The sequence below is a fragment of the Geotrypetes seraphini genome, chromosome 18 (assembly GCF_902459505.1).
Source record: "Geotrypetes seraphini chromosome 18, aGeoSer1.1, whole genome shotgun sequence".
In the NCBI taxonomy this organism is placed as follows: domain Eukaryota; kingdom Metazoa; phylum Chordata; class Amphibia; order Gymnophiona; family Dermophiidae; genus Geotrypetes; species Geotrypetes seraphini.
The window spans coordinates 14496265-14514075 of NC_047101.1; the positions used below are offsets into that span (position 1 = coordinate 14496265).

General features: G+C 41.7%; 1 protein-coding gene across 4 annotated transcripts in view; it reads right to left on the reverse strand.

The window, feature by feature from the left end:
• The window catches only part of MAPK9 (mitogen-activated protein kinase 9), a 59844-nt gene extending 42396 nt beyond the window's left edge, over positions 1 to 17448 (reverse strand). Inside the window, exons 1-3 of one of the 4 annotated variants that reach the window (XM_033926999.1) lie at positions 17090 to 17448; positions 5334 to 5500; positions 2203 to 2332 (exon numbers count right to left, since the gene is read on the reverse strand). In XM_033926999.1, the coding sequence (XP_033782890.1) occupies positions 2203 to 2332; positions 5334 to 5455 (252 nt within the window). In that variant the 5' untranslated portion in view covers positions 5456 to 5500; positions 17090 to 17448. Of the gene's footprint in view, positions 1 to 2202; positions 2333 to 5333; positions 5501 to 9554; positions 9574 to 17089 lie in introns of those variants that run through there. The other 3 variants (XM_033926997.1, XM_033926998.1, XM_033927000.1) reach the window with 3 other exon arrangements.
• Positions 17449 to 17811: the final 363 nt, after the last annotated feature.

The window sequence follows — 17811 nt, forward strand, 5'->3', positions numbered from 1 at the left end:
ACGGATGTTGTGGAGCTCGGCACGGTTTACAAGAATTTAAAATATAGGAAGAGAAGGAAAAAAAAGGTTTACATGAACTTATATATAGAATTACATTTTAGTGAAAAGCCAGGTTTTCAGTTGCTTGCGGAATAATTGGAGGGAGCCCAGGTTCCGCAGCGGGGTAGTAAGGTCGTTCCAAAGACTTGTGATTCTGAAGAGAAGGGATTTTCCCAGTTTGCCTGCATAGCGAATACCGTGTAGAGAGGGGAAGGATAGTTTATACCTTTGGGCGGGTCTGGTAAAGTCAGGACTCGAGGAGTTATAAGATAGTGGGATTAAGGGAGGAAGGATGCCGTGAATGATCTTAAAAGCCAGGCAAGAGCATTTGAAATGGATTCTGGAAATCACTGGGAGCCAGTGAAGTTTGGCTAGGAATGGGGAGACATGGTCGGACTTGCGTTTTGCAAAGATCAAGTTGGCTGCAGTATTCTGGATTAGCTGGAGTCTTTGAAGACTTTTTACCTCTAAATTACCTCTAAATTGTGCTATTGTAGAGCAATCTGACTTACCAGCAGCCCACACCGATAATTTCCAAAGTTGCTCCAAACTGTTCCTCAAGAAATCTCACAGAAAGGCTTCTGCAAAACCATCAATTCAAGCACAGTGACCGAGTCTAGTTGCCCAAAGAACAGGAACTCTCATGATATCCAGGCTTACAAGAGCAGTAGTTTCTAGAGGGCTTGCAGATACCACTCGTATCAACTCGTACTAAAGAGCTGATAAAACGCAAGCAGATCAGTGCAAACTCTCCTACCAATAAAGGAGATACTTAGACACACTCACTGTGTGAAACATCAGCACAGTAACCAGACGTTCTCAACCCAGTCCTCCGGGGGGGGGGGGAGGGGGAGGAACACCTAGTCCCTTCAAGTTTTCAGGATATTCACAATTAATATGTATGAGATCTATTTGCATTCACTAATTCTATTGCACACATATTCAGATATGCAAATCTATCTCATGCAGATTCATTGTGGAACTACTGAAAACTAGGTTGGGTTGTGAATCTCAAGGACTGAACTGAGGACCACTGTACTAGAACCTTATACTGCTTAAGGATGGAGAAAGGTTTAGTGATGCAAAACTAAAATCTCTTCTTAAAAACCACCTGTTGAAGAAATAATCTTTTTCTGGAAAAAGAGTTTGTTGCTAAAGAATTGGTTTGTCTTGCTGTATGTTTGATTTTGTTATGTACAGTGTTATTTGTAATTCACTTAGGGATTAGAAATTTTAAAATAAATAAATAAAATAAAGCCCAAGAGAGATTCAAGCTGTAAAATTCACTCTCTTACATCATTCTTTCAATACTAACAAGAAAAAGATGAGAATACATATAATCCAGAAAAAGATCAGTTCAGTTTTATTATTTTCTGTTAAGTATTTCAGGGGTGTAGGAGAAAGAAGGGAACAGATAGTGTCTGAAATACTTTTAATCCACTTAAATACCTTCAAATATGTTGTTTAAATCACCTTAGTAATAGGCCCTGTTTTGAACTAGAACTTGTGCTTGTTTCGTCTATAGCTTCCAAGGCATAATACTTGCTTACAATATGTAATTTTTTGTAGATAGCAATCACATACATCTGGATTTGGTACTGGTTAGACAAAATGAAAGTGCTTTCTGCAAAACCCACTCAAAGCCATAACTAAACTCACTTTGAGCTCCCTGCAGTCAAACAGAACAGCATTTCCATTATAATGAAAAACATTCAACACAGGTCAATTTTAATAATAATAATAAAAAAAGCAGACTATTTCAATCTAACAAAATAATTTAAAATTGATCTGGTGACTTGAACTAAGAAATTCAAATTAAGGTACCCTTACTGTTCTCAACTGTGAATACAGATAACCTTTCTCATATGTAGATACAAAATGGAACCCTGCAAATTTTGGTTACAATGCCTTGCCAAAATAGTTACTGGCAGAAGTGATTACCGTAACTCATGTCTTGGAACTTGTCCTGAAACATATTCTAATATGATAACCTTAAAACCATTCTCCTTCCCTCCCTCTTAAATTGCATTCTGGCATAGGTTTCATTGAAGGATCCTTAGGCCATCATACAAAGTAAATAGCATTTATTCTACAAGCTTCGCTGAGGATAGAAAACATCATTGCTATTTGCTTCCTTGTTGGCAAAAAATACAGATTACTTACGTTTTTATGATTGACACATTTTAAGAGCACAAGCTCCCTATAGGCTCTCTTTGCATGAGTCTGGTTCTGAAAAGGACGACTGAGCTTCTTTACTGCAACATTGATTCCAAGAACTGTATCAAATGCAGCACTGCAATTACCAAAATAAAAAGATTATACTTTTTCCCCATTTCTGTTCACTTGGTCTCTGCCATCCCCAACTCAGGACAATTTTCCTGACCTGAGGACTGCAAGAACATTCCCTTTAAGAAACCCCTCAACACTGTTCACTGGCTAGCAGGTCTGAACACAGCAGTGATATCTATCTTTCCTCCTTCCCCAGCACATAAAGATCTAACCAAGGGGATCCAAACCTATATCCACTGCAATGTACAATAAAAAGCTGCAGACCAAGTCACAGGGCCAGCCACAAAAGAACAGAAATTTAATCACTGGAAAATGTCCCAGATGAACGCACATGTTATACTAAATGAATTGTGTGATTTGAAATTTATCTAAAAATACATATTTAAAAGAGGTACAAACTTCTTCAGGACCCTTTTTACAAAGCCACGGTAGCGATGCTGCCACAGTAAATGCACCGAAGCCCATTCAAATCACATGGGCTTTGGTGCATTTACCGTAGCAGCATCACTACCCTAGCTTTATAAAAGTGCCCTCAACTCATCTACTACTTTCCTGCTCCTTGGTTCAGCTTGGTGCAAACGTGATTTACATTTAATTCACCAACTCACTTGTATATCATTTATTGATTTATGTTTTTATACTGGATCAGACGTATTAAACAGTTGCTCGATTACATATAGATGCATTTCAACTTCACAAATTTAAAAAAAGTTTAACAGAAAATTGAAATGTTCAGAGGAAAATAAGTTGCTAATCAAATAAGTTTTTTCAGTAAAATTCATTCAAAATTCTGTGTGCAATGTATACAGATTGACAGAATGCCTATGCTTAGCTACTTGACAGCTTTCGGTTTAACGCTAGTAGACAGCTGAACTTCTTCTTTGTGTACACAAACCACAACCTAAAGAAAAAGCAGCAGTTAAAATAAATTTCATCTAAGCTGGACAAAAGCAGACTGATTATTTGAATCAAGGTCACACTGATGTCATATTTCACTTCTACACAGAAACAAAGATGATGGTATATAAAGAAAACATATAGCCTATCCAGCCAGCCTACCCATGCCAATTGAGCTCTACAAGCCTTTCCTCTCCTTTATAGATTCTCTGTGCTCATCTCCCCCTGCTTTCTTGAATCCAGAAGGTCTATCTCCACCAGTGGCGTAGTAAGGGGGATGCGGACCACCCAGGCGCCAAGTCGGTGGGACTTTGGCACCTCTCTGTCCCACACTACCACACCATGCCACCCTTGTGCAATCCTCCCCCTCTACCCCATATCTCCATATTATCTTCGCTAGTGTGAGCAACTTCTACCTGTTGCTCATGCCAACTTGGTTCCCCTCTGAATCACTTCTGGGTCACAGGGCCAGAAAGTGACATCAGACGGAATTTAACACTGGCGCGAAGAGCATGCTTGCAGAAGCCACTCGCGCTGGTGAAGATTAAGAGGTACCGGGGGTGGGGGGGGGTGGAGGGAGAGAGCAAGTGTGGAATGGGGGAGGGGAGGAGCAGGGAGGGGGTATGGAAGGAGTGGGGGTGTGGCGAGGAGGGCGCAGCTCCACCAGCCCAGGTGCCTCCTACCCTTACTACACAACTGATCTCCACTATCCTTTCCATAAAGAAATATTTCTTTAGATTACACCTGAGTATATTCCCTTTTACTGTCATCCAATGGTATTCAACCGAAAGGAGACTCACCTCCTATACTTTTATAACATGAAGGTATTTAAATGTTTTTATCATATCACTCTTTGGCCATCTTTATTTTTTATTTGAATTTAGTTCACACCTTTTTGAGTAGTAGCTCAAGGTGAGTTAGATTGTAAGCCCTCCAGGGTCAGGGAAAATACTAAGTGTACCCAAATTAAGTACCTGAGGCAAGGGAGTGGAGTGGCTGCTTAATGGTTAATCCTGTGGGCTGAGAACTAGGGGAACTGGGTTAAATTCCCATTGCAGCTCTTCCTGACCCTAGGCAAATCACTTAACCCTTCACTGCCCTAGGGATAAAAACATGCATTGTGAGCCCACTAGGGATAGAGAAAGTACCTGTAAACCTAAGACCACAAAGAACAGCAGTAGGATTTGAACTGAGCTTCCCTGGTTGTCAGCCCAGTGTTCTAACACTGGACTATTCCTCCAGTCACATCTTACGGTTGTCCCCATATGCTTTATGACAAAGACCACAAGCCATTTGCGTAGCCAAGAAATGCATTTTATTTTTTAGCACACCAGTAGCGTGCGTGCATACACATATCAAAATTACTGCAGGATGCCTAAGCACGCCCAGCAATATGCCATTTTAAGTTGTGGTAAGCACATATTGGTGCATACTGTAGCTTGATAAAACAGTCCCTAGGATGAAGTTTCAGGTTCACACAAATTCTATGACATTATGTTTCATGTACAAGGTAGAGTAAGATCTATATGTAAGCAGGAAGGGTAAGATGTGAAGGTGGCAGCATACTCCATCACAAATTTAGAAAAGACATTTTAATGAAGGACAATACAGCTCTAGTTTTCAAATTAAGGGAGCTGAACATTGAAAGGGCTATTTCCAGTCAGGAAGGCTCGCTGCAATTTCAACCTATATGATAATTTTACTAATATGAAATTCAAGTGTACCACTATTGAAATCATCATTTCTTTTATGAATCTACCAATAATGTAAACCCTTACAACTGTATACCCATTTAAACCACTACATTTATCTCTGATAAAAACATATGTGTTGCCACCGCAGGCTTTTGAATTTAGGCACAAAGGCTTAGGTCACCAAATTTTCAATGTGACAAATTCAAAGAAAAAAAGGACCCTTTTCCTGCTTGCTCTATGACTAGAAGCCAGTGTCACTTCTAGAGGGCATCATTTCATTTCAGTCACCCCCTGGGTGTTAATATAATCCCAAAGTATGATAACCTAACAGATCCATTTTTTTATTACAGTCACACTATATTCCTCTATTCCCTATGAATACCACATTCATACAAATGAAGTTTATATACTTACCAAACAATTCCCTGAGCCCCAGATCCTATGGACTTTAACTGTTGGTAACGTTTCAGTACTGTGAATGTTGAATCTGCAACTTGCACACTGTAAAATTGGCTATCACATTTGTCGTCGCTCATGATGCGGATTCATACAACCTCAAGGTCAAGGAACAGTTTGAGAACCTTTATGTAAAAAAATAAATAAATACATACATACATACATACAAGCACTGGTGACATGTTAACCTACATATGAACATCAACAGCAGCAACAACAAAAATACTGAGACATCCTTCCCTAGAAAACAAACAAATCTTGCAGGGCGATGGAATCAGAGTCAGTTAAAATGTATCAGCTCCAACTTCTCCAAGTACAACCAAAGCAATTTACCTATCTTATATGCAATATATGGTAAATTTATCATTTTATATTTATATATAAATATCTTTGCCCTGGAACTAAAGTACTGGTAAATATAACTTTGGATCCATAACAAAAAATTTAAAGCCCATCAATAAGAGCCAGAGTTGGAGTCAGACAGTAGGAAAAACAAGAATCTGAGTCAGTCAAAGGCTTGATGTACCAATTCCACAGTCCTGCTACTGCTAGGGTTAATTCTATACTCAATGGGGATAAGAAAAACAGATTACAGAGTATGACAGGCATAAGTATTTTTTTCAGGAATAAAAAAAAGAAAAAAAGAAGAAAGGAAGGCCATAACAAGGGCAGGCACAAAGGTGAACTTAAGGTAGAAATATGTACTTATAATAATAATAATAAATTATATATGAAAAATTAAGAATTATAGCCTGACATACTAACACTTGCATCAAGGGTAAAAATTCCAAACATATACTCAACACGTATAATAGAAGCCAAAAGTGATGTTACATATATGTGCAGTTAAGGTTAAAGTTACAATAAGACACATAGAAAGATTAGGTTCTTAAATCATACCTCAATAATCTTTCTTGTAGATGTGTCTAGTGGTCCTTAACACTAGGGTTTTGCATCTAAACCCGCAGCTGCTTGCACAATGATGCCAATCATCTTTTGAACTTCGCCTCCTTCCCAGAGAGCAGCTCCTGCCCCTTCAGATTGTACAAAAGCAATCAAGGAGAACTGTAAAGGTAAACATAACCGGAAAGAGGGAACTGGGAAAAAAATCTCTGACACAATTCTGTTCTGCTCTGTAACAAAAACATATCCATTAACATTATAACATTCAAGTAACTGATCAAAACAGGTATAAAAACTGTGTGCAATCAGCACTAATCTTATATAGAGCTTGCTACTCACATGTCCTGCTATCAAGCAGAGATTTAACTCAGACTTTATGTTCTTGAGTGTTTTGCTTTTATTTAGTATTTATTTTTAATATCCTCTCAGTTCATCCGAGAGATGGAAAATTCTCCAATTCAGACTGATCTTAAGTCACACAATATTCCTCTATTTCCTATGAATGGATTACAGGCGAAGCCCGCTGACAGAGCAGGGCTTCAGGACCACTAGACAAATCTACAAGAAAGAAGATCAAGGTAAGAACCTAATCTTTCTATCTAGTGCAATGTGTTTAGTGGTCCTGAACGCTAGGGATGAACCAAAGCAGTCCCCAGAGTCTAGGGTAGGTCTGCTGAGTCTGCCTTCACAATGGAGCACCCAAAAGTGGCGCCTTTCCTGGCTGCTACATCCACCCTATAGAACCTGATAAAGGTATGAGGTGTAAACCAAGTAGCTGCTTTATAGAGTTTCTCGGGCCAAACCACCCATGAGGTAGCGATTCCTCTAGTGGAGTGAACTTTCAATATGATTGGCAGCTGCCTACTAGCAGGAACCCTTCTGGTTACTTCCAGTGGTCTGTGACCAGCTTTGTGATGTCCGGATGTAAGGGAAAGAACGCAGTTGGAGCAACTGAGCCACTCATAATTGAGCACTGCGATGAAGGGGCTGGGGGAACTTCCAGCTTCAATTCTCATAGCGAGATAGAAATAATACCCAAAGAGCACAGAGGCTTTGAACACCGTGGAGTTTTCCCCAGTCTAGGGCCATTACCGAATCTTGACAGCTGCTCTCATACTCAGAAACGGACTCTACCAGAAAAACTGCATCCTGGGACAATAGTGTCATGGATTCAGACTTTCCATCCTCCCAGTCTATGTCAGACTGAACTTCCTGATCCAGTTCTGTCCCCTTGTCTGGTCGGGGCACATGCTGAGGGGAGATTCCCTCCGCCACCGCCTCAGTCGCACTGAAGACAGATGCTAAGGACCCTAGGCAGTTCAAATAGGCATTCTACATAAGGCTCACAAAATCCAGGGAGAAGCCTTATACTGAGGGTTTCGAGGACCCCAGCAGGGACCCCCCTGCTGGTCCTCCTTGACTCTGCAGCCACCACATATCTGCGCTTGGTCAATGCATCTTCAGAAGGCTCTGGAAAGGGTCTCTTTCTTTGGGAACATGCCTGCTGTGGATCCCTAGCCCTCGAGGACTTGGAGAAGGCTGAGCCCAAGGCTCCTGCCCCTCCCCCGCATGCTCCATCACACACGGGACATGGATGCTTCTCAGCTGGCTATCCAGAGCGAACCTGGTATGATATAGATGTAGGGAGGCTTGAGGGGTCCATTCTTGTTGATTTTAAGTAAAATTGAGGAGTTTTGAGGATGGATGGAGGCTTTAGAAAAAAGATAGTTTAAAATCCAAGATGGCTGCTGCCAGTAAAATCGCACCAAAACCAGCCCATGGGAACTTCCTTGAAGTACAAAAAATGCAGGGAAAGGGGTTTTAGAGGTGGGAGACTTTGGCTCTGGCTGCAGAAACCTTCAAAATTCACTTTTGGAGACCCCCTCCTGCCACCGATTTTCTCCATAAGTTATTATAGCCTTAGTCACTGTGCCATGTGCCTGCTTACTTCAGCTCAGGAATGCAGTTGGGATAAATGGAGATGAACTCTGCCTCACAGGTTCGATGGACAAACTTGGTCTTCAGACTGCCAGTCGGTCCAAGGTCGGACTTAGCCTTAACTCCCAGAAAACCTCACGTAGCAAACAGGATGAGGACTATGCAACATGAAGTCAGCCCACTATTAATCCCAGCTAAGCCAGGAAAGAGCCAAACAGCCTGCGTTCAAGATCCTGATAAATGAGGGATGCAAGCAGCGACCCCTGAGCTCAATAAATACAATAGCAGGCTGGTTTGCTAGGAGTCCCTAAGGGCTGATCCTACTAGCAGCAGACTTCCACAGCACGAGTCTGATCTCCTCCCAGGCAGAGGTCCCAACAAGTGGGAACTCTGGGCACTGAACCTTTGAACACGTAGAAAAAAAAACCCTGAAAATAATAAAACCACAGAGCAAAGCAGAAACACTTCTGAGCATCTTGCATGCACACACACACACAGAAAAAAAAAACTGAGGGGGCAGGAGTAGAGCTACCATATGGCTCCAGAAAAAGGAGGACGGATTGAGACATCCGGGTTTTACCTCTAATGAAAGCAATGGAAATAAAACCCAGATGTCTCAATCCATACAGTAATCATTGGCAGGAGCAGATCCCAGGGAAGGAGACAGAGTTCAAAAAATGAGTGACAGTATTCTGCAAGCAACTTGCGGGTTCATAGGCGAAACCCTAGCATTCAAGACACATTGCACTAGAATAACAATTTAAGCTCCCAAAGTGAAATCTATTTATTCATTTAATTTTCTATACCGTTCTTCCAGGGGAACTCACAATGATTTACATGGATTTATTCAGGTACTCAAGCATTTTTCCCCATCTGTCAAGGTGGGTTCAAAATCTATCTAATGTATCTACTGAACAAGGTCAACATAGAGCTCTCCGAGGGGAGTGGGTGGCTTATATTTCTATACACATGTTGTCTTTTACTATTTGTTATGAACATTTTGTCTTTTAATCAAAAAATAGATATTGAAATAAAGTTACCTAATAATTTCCTTATCATTCAACTCCTGCCAGTAGATGAAAAAAAATTTGACTTCGCTTCCCTAGGTGGTTAGTGCTGCCTTCCACAAACTTCTGAATACTAACCATTATACCAAATCTAATGCAGCCAGGAATGCATCTCCAGAGAGGAAGAAACTTGAAACCTAAAATTAGTCCCAAATAACTTGAGAAAAGGCAACAATGCATTTGCTATTTTATTCTTGCTGCCACACTTTCCCTGGGTGTGCTCTTATCTAGCAGAACTCAAGAATGAAGTGACTACATACACATGCTCCACTTAGATTGGGAAAGAGGAATCCATAACAGCTCTCAGGAGGTTTCTATTCAAGGCAGATATTTTCCTCATCTGTAAATCAAAACTTAAATGCTTAGAGATGGAACAGCAGTTCTCAATCCAGTCCTTAGGACCCACCCAGCCAGTCTGATTTTCTGAATATCTACATGAACATGCCTGAGAGAGGTTTGCCTAAAGTCTCACATGCTCTCTCACTATAATCGCCTGAAAACCTGACTGGCCAGTTGTGTCCCAAGGACTGGGTTGAAAACCAGCAATAGAATGTGAAAGACTCAAGACCTCTACCCTACCTTATCTAGAAAGAGATTCAGACTCTGCCTGTAAAGACTCCTGCACCCTCCTTAAGAAGCTTGACAGCCTTCTGAGATTTTACAAATTCTTGCTGGCACATAAACAGTCACCACCTTGACCCCCAAAGCAATACTTTAGATCTGTGCTTCTTAACCCAGTCCTTAGAGAATAACCAACCATTTGAATTTTCAAGATATTCATAACGAATATTCATGAGATAGGCAGTGCATGCAAATCCTCTTTAATATGCAAACCTCTCATGCACATTTATTGTGGATAACCTGAAATCCTGACCGGCTGGATATTTCCTAAGAACTAGGTTAAGGAACACTGCTTTAGAGATCATTGTCATTTTGGGGACCAATCCACAACAAAAAGAACTTATCTGAATTCAAAAAGGCTTGAAAACTTACAAAGTAGGCCTATGCTTAAACTTGAACATGGCATACCCTATCCTTACCTACAATCAAAGTCAATATACTACATTCCAAAGTAAACTTACAGATAGCATCCTAGGACAGTGTTTTTCCCAAGTCAGTCTTGGAGTACCCCCTTGCCAGTCAGAGTTTCAGGATACAAAATGCATTAAAGCCCAGATTCTATAAACGGTGCTGTTGCTGGCTGCAGCCTTAAAAGTAGCCACTGATCGCGTCAATCATGTGACTGTGCCATTTACAGAATTACACCTTTAGGAAAGCTAGGTGCCAGAAATGTAGGCCAGATTTCAAGGCCTACATTTCTGGTACTTACCTTTTACATGAATCATGCTTACATTGGTGTTTTATGATGCCTAACACCACTTCCAACCTTAGCCATGCCTACAGTGGCATTAGGAATCATAAAGTGCCTTCAGAGGCGCAAGTCCGGTACCATTTTCTTAAGCGCCAGTAGGCGCTTTTAATTATAAGTCCGCTTTTAAATGGCATTTTGGATTTAACTTAGGCGCCGATAACGGCGCCTACCAGCACCTAAAGCTCTGTTTCAACCCCTGTCTTGGCATCACTGTGCTTCCTTAGGGGTTGGTGAGGAGCAAAATCCTGAGGCTTGCCGTCTCATGCCCCTACTGAATCTCTGACGTGGTCCCTGAAAGGATCTCTGCATTGTTTGGCCTCCCATATGCATGCAGAATTTTCGGGGGCCTCAAAAATTGCCCTGTCCCAAACTCCTGGCAGTTTGGGGTCTGCTGACCAGTAAGATCTTGGGATGACGGTGGCCACACTGTCCATCAGGTCATCCAGGTTCTTGCCAAATAGCATCTGCCCCTGAAAGGGAAGCCTGCTCGGCAAGCTTTAGGAGGTAGAATTTCCTGCCCACAATCTGACCCAGAACTTCTGTCGGACTGAGACAGCATAGGCTGAGACCTTGCTTATAACTCTGGTAAGATCATTCAGAGTATCCACAATATAATTCACCTCAGTGAGAAGAGCATGGGGATCTTCCTCATCCTTTGGATCTGAGGACCGAGACAGACAGGTGCGACAAGCAAGTGCCACAAAGGAAGAGGCGGCTGCTGCTTTAATCCCTAGGGCCAAAGCCTCTAATTGCCACTTGAAAAGTAAGTCAATTTTACGGTCCTAAGTATCCTTTAACATCACCCCTCCTTCACTAGCCAGGGAGATTTGTTTAGTGGCCTGCACCACCAGTGAATCCACTTTCGACTGAAACTGTTGCTGGAAATCTGATGCCTTCGGATACAGCTTGGCCACAGTTTTAATCACTTAAGGGATCCCTCTGGTGACTCTCAGTGGTCAGTGACTAGCTTAGTGATGTCTGGATGTGAGGGAAAAATTGCAGTTGGAGCTACTGAACTGCTCATTACTGAGCATTAAGCAGAAGCTGGAGGAACTTCTAGCTTTAATTCTAACAAACAGTTAAGCTCTGGAAATCATTTGCAGAGGCTATGGTAAGAGAACGTAGCTGGTTTTAAGAAAGATTTAGACAATTTCCAAGTGCATAGTCCTGTTACCGAGACAGACATGGAGGAAGCCATTGCTTGCCCTGGAGTGGCCAAGTCAAAGCCCTGATCTTAATCCCATTGAGATGCTGCGGGGTGATTTGAAACAGGCTGTACATGCAAGAAACCCCTCAAACATCTCACAGCAACATTCCATACTACCGTTTATGGTTTTTGGAGACTTCTTTTAGCATCTTGCAGTCTTCCCTGGGGGTCAACTTTCTTGGATGACCAGACCTGGGCATGTTGGCAGTTGTTTGGAAAGTCCTCCACTTGTACAATATTTTCCGGACCGTGGAATGACTAATGTCAAATTCTTTTGAGATTTTTAAAATCCTTTACCAGACTTATAAGCTGCTACAATCTTCTTTCTGAAGGCCTGACAGCTCTTTTGATCTCACCATGGTGTTCACTCTCACCGCAACAGTCATGAGCACACCAAACTAAATGTCTGAGTTTTAATGTAGGGCAAACCTCCTTCAAAATGCTGAGTAACAATGTTCTAATCATGTGTATCTGATGTGATAAAGTGATTCAAATCACACACAGGTGTAAGTGGGAGGATATGTGGGGTATCCTAATTTATTCCTCAGTTAGAATACACATTTCTGTGGATATCTTTTGTTTCATGAGTAAATCAAAGAATTTTTTTGTTGTTTACCTGAAATTAACTCACTTTCTTTTCCAGATATAAATTTAAAAAAAGAAGATTTATGTGAACATTTCTTAAGAAAGAACTGAATATTTCATAGGGTGTCCTAATTTTTTTCACAAGACTATATATGCAAGCTGCCAGCTTGACTAGAAGTACAATTTACCGGTATCTATTTAAGATATGCAATGCCAGCAGGACTCTTACTGTGCCTGAGATATTACAAGAACACAGATTTAGAGAAGATGAAGACCTGAAGAGAATGTCTATACACAGTGCTTGAGAGGGAAAGAAGAAAAAAGATAAGGAGGAAGGAGAACAGAAGGCAGAGTACCCTCTTATTTTCTAGTTCAACCCCAATTAAACATAGTAGTTAACACCATCACTCGCTTTTTCATACTAAAAGTGGAATGCTCAAAGGCAATGAATAAATTAAGTGTTGCTCTGTAAAGTGCTTTATTGTGTCTGCAAACCATTTTGATACTTGATTTTATTTAGCATATATTGTAACTACTGCATGTCATACTGAAAATGAAATTTCAGTTCAGCAATGGAGGACAGGCCTTGAGGGCACGTACTTGATCCTTGCAGCAATTTCAGTCAGAAGATGCTAGACAGTACTACACACAGAGATCTTTGCACACAGCTTGATAAATCAAAACAGAACTCAGTAAAATGATACTTTGACCACACAGCAGCACATACTAAGTGGTGGTCAAATAATTAGACCTCCCTAAAAAAAACTGGTCTTAGTAACATATGCGAAGCACCAACCAGTTGTTTTTTTTTTAATTTATCAATTTTCCATCATTATCATTTTTACAGATAATAATAAAGAAAGGAAAATTTATAAATAAAATTAAGACATTTCAAATTTAATTCACTTTCTCCTCTAGTCCACTTAACGGGAGAATATATTCTGATATAACTAACAAATACATTTGAGCATAATCATGATTAAAACATCAAATATTTATGGTGCATCATAAATCTAATACTCCAAACTACTTATTAAAGATGGCGGCCTTACAAGTTTCATGAAGTTGTAAAAATTGTTCCAATTGGATAGAATCCCAATATACATACTCATTTTCTTTAAATTTAACTAAACATTTACATGGAAACTTTAAATAAAATGTGGCTCCCAACCCCAACACCCTTGCTTTCAAAGCTAAAAAAGCTTTTCTTCTCAACTGTGTAGCTTGGGCCACATCTGGAAAGATCAATACATTATCTCCACGGAATTTAAGCTTATTCTGAAAATAAGCTTTCATAAATAAAGATTTATCTATCTCTCTTGCACATGTTATCAGTAGGGTAGATCTAGTTTGGATTATATCCTGCGAGTCTTCCAGGAAACCAGTTAAATCAAACTCTATCTGTTCCAACTGATCTATGCCCAAATCTGCAGGGATTTTCTTTTTCAGTGGGATATAATATAGATTTGTTATGGGCAATTTCTCTGCGTCAGCCAGCCCCAATACTTCCTTAAAATATTTCCGAATTAAAATTTCTGGAGATAGTAAGTGAGTTTTTTGGAAATTGACCAATAGTAGGTTTTTTGCCCTTAAAATATTTTCCATTTTCTCAAATTTCGTATGGGTAATATGGAAATCTTTAACAGCTGATGAAGATAACCAGTTTAAAAAAAAAATAAATCTTTATACTAAAGAATTCTTATTACACTCTGGTAAATATAAAAATAAGAAGTTTGTTAACTAGGCATGCCAGATTGAAATCTGTCTTTAGCTATGTTCTGGCTAAATGTGGAAGCAAAGAGCCTGAAGTACTAAAGATTTTCTACCATGTTTTGCATATAAAACTAAAGCTTAATGAATCATGCCTAGTCATAAGCACCATTTGCCTATTTAATTGTGGGAGTGGACATGGAGCATCAACACTGAAGTAGCAAAGTAAACATAAGTAAAAAACTAGAGTTCTGTGTATCCAGATTTGCAGGGCAAAAAAAAAATCTATTGTAATTTTATTTATTCAAGTACAGTAACACCTTGGATTGCAAGTAACTTGGTTTGCAAGACAAGCAAAACATTTGATTAAATTTTAACTTGATATGCAAGCAATGTCTTGCAATACAAGTACATACTGTATACACACATCACAACTGAGCCGATGGTTCTTCTCTATCTGACACTTCAAGAGTGTAGTTAGTGACTGTTCTAAACAAGCAAAGTCTTGCAATACGAGAACATAAAGGTATACATGCGTCACATCATCACAACTGAGCCGATGGTTCTTCTCTTTCTGACGCTGCAGGAGTGTAGTGAGTCGTGACTGTTCTAAATGAGTGAGGTCTTGTAATACAAGTATGTATAGTATTTTGTATTAAAGTTTTTGGGTTGTGGAATTAATTGTTTGAGTTTCCATTATTTCCTATCGGGGAAATTTGCTTTGATATACAAGTGCTTTTGGATTACAAGCATGCTTCTGGAATGAATTACACTTCTCCCTCCGAATTCACAGGTTTAATACTCGCAAATTCGGTTATTCGTGATTTTTTTCCTGCCTACTTTTTAAAGGCTGCCAAGACCTCCCCAGACCTTATCTGGTGGTCTAGCAGTGATGCAGGAAGGAGCAATCTTCCTACGCTCCTGCCCTGCATGAGCCGTTATCAAAATGGCTGACATGAGTTCCCGTTGCAGTCTCGTGAGACCACAGGAACTCACGGCAGCCATTTTTGATGATGGTTCTGCACGGGGCAGGAGTGTAGGAAGATCGCTCCTGCCCTGCATCACCATTAGACCACCAGGTAAGGTCTGGGGAGGTCTGGGACACAGGAAGGAAGCGGGGTGGGTCAGAGTCAGTCCAAAAATTTATTTTGCCCCTAACCCTCGCAAACCAAGGTTTGACTGTATTTATATACCACTTATAGCCTAAGTGGTTTACATTCAGGTACTCAAGCATTTTTCCCTATCTGTCCTGGTGGGCTCACACTCTTATCTAATGCACCTGGGGCAATGTGGGATTATGTGACTTGCCCAGGGTCACAGGGAGCAGTATGGGATTTGAACCCACAACCTCAGGCTGCTGAGGCTGTAGCTCTAACCACTGCAGAACACACTCCCTACAGTAAAGTAGTAACTAAACAGTTTTGACAAAACTAAGCAGAATCAATCATAACTACCAGTAAATAACTACAACCTTATGCTACTCTAGGAATATAGCAGTATTCTTTCATTCTTGATAATTATGTTTCATCCTTTTGCTGTAAGTTAATGCTTATCAATCTTTCTGTGTCCACAACCCTATTCACCCACCAAAAACATGTGAAACCCCACTCCCCACCCCACCACCACTACTCTGCTTTAAGGCATTTTACCAACACCTGCTTTGATGCACTTAAAAATAATTTTGTTGCACAGGGCCTACTGCGTAAAACAGGCCTTGCATCAAACAGCTCCTATTAAAACTGCAGGACTCTTAATAAGCACTAAACACCAAAACCACAAACAGCATGGGTATTGCAGAATTGAGGCTGGCGACTCAGCAGACAATTTTTCTTAAAGAGCACAGACCAAGTGTACTGCACATGAGTTTGCATGACACAGTCATTTCAAAGTATCCCTCCTTTTTCTACTCTACTAAGGGAGGATCCATTCTAATAAGCATTTCCCCCAAAGATTTAACATCAGTGTCATAGTTAAATTTCAATATGCCATTCACCCTGTTCTACTATACAGTTTTAAACATGATGGCTCAAATTCTGTAATCAGCGCCTAAAGTTAGGCACTTATTTCGAAGGTGCACAACTAGATAGGCGCCTATCTAAATTGAATAACAAGCTCAATTAAGCTTTTTATTCAGCACTGATTGAAACCTAGGCGCCTATCAAGAAAGCGTAATTCTGTAACAAGGCACCTCTAAAAAATTTAGACGGCCTTCAAAAAATAGGCGGTATGCATGTTAGGCGTGAGCATGGCTATGTGTTAGGCGCCTTCTTACAGAATCAGTGCTCTTGAGCGTGCTTAAGCGTTTGCATGGGTGCCTAATTTATAGTTGTGCCTAGAGCTGGCCTATCTAACGGGCGCCTCCAAAATAGGTGCTGCTCAGCGTGATTCACTAAACAGCACCCAATTTTACTTGAATCGCGCTGAACAGTGCCTATATAGGCGCCTAACCTTTGGGCGCTTCTTATAGAATTTGCCCCGATGTGCCTCAGTATCTTCACACCACACGCAAAAAGGTTAGGGCTTAGTCTTGATTATTTCTCTACATAAAAGGAAGGGGGCTTGTAAAATGCACCAATAAACGAAGGGATGTTGCCCATACCATGCCAGCACCTCCAATAATTTTTTTTTTTTTTTTGCAAATAGACCTCAGCGAGGAGGGGGGTAGAGTGCACCCTAAAGAGGCTCCCAGAATTGTACTATAGTACTTGCCAGAGGTCAGTCTTAATGCAAACTTTCTGAAGCCACGCCCCTCAACCCCTGGGCGAGGATTTAAAAAAAAAAAAGGGAGGGGGCGTGGCTATGAAACCAGGCAACAGTAAGGCCGGTGAATGGGGCACCAGAATGAAGAGCGTTTGCTTGCCTCCGTGGAACGAGGCGAGGCTGAAGCAGCAGCAGCTCGAGACGTTGCTGCGCGCGCGCCTCCTCCGCTCACCTCTTGCGTCGGGCCGGCCTCTGCGCTCGCGCTGGGCGGCTGTCCGGTGGTCTGACGTTCTGGCTGGCCGCCGGGAGGTTTCCTTCCACATTCGCCGGGCAGCCGTGGTGTCAGGGCTGGGTGGAGGGAGGGGGCGGGTTGGGGAGGGAACGGTGGTGGCGGCAGCGGCGGCGGCGGGGAGGGCTGAGCTCGGGCGTCACTTTCACTGCCTTCCTGTCATCCTGCCGCGGCTCCTTCACGCACCAACGGCCGCCGCTGTGGGGAGAGAGCGATGACCTCACGCCTCCCGCCTCCCCTCTCCTGCGGCTGCGGACGGCGGCAACGTCCAATGGGGAAGGGAGCGAGATTCCGATTGCCAATCGGGTGCGGGAGGAGGCGGGCAGAGCGTTGCCATGGCGAGAGGGGGCGGGGCGGGGCCGGGCGGACGCTGTGCGGGGCGCGAGCCTGGCGCGGTGGGGTCGCGAGCTGGTTGCTGGCTTTCGACTCGTTGCTCTCGTCTCTTTCTTTCTCGAATTGTTAACGCAACGGACTCTCGTTTGCTAATAAGTCTCTGCCCTTGCGGTAGTCCGCTCCTGAGGCGCGCATGGGAAAATGGACCGGCGCGCAAAGCGATTTTGGGCGGTTTTAGAAGTAGCCCGTGCAACTTTCAGAGAAGTGCTATATACATCGGTGGAAATATGCCGCTTTCCTTTCACGTTTCAAAATGGTTGGGCGTGCTAAAT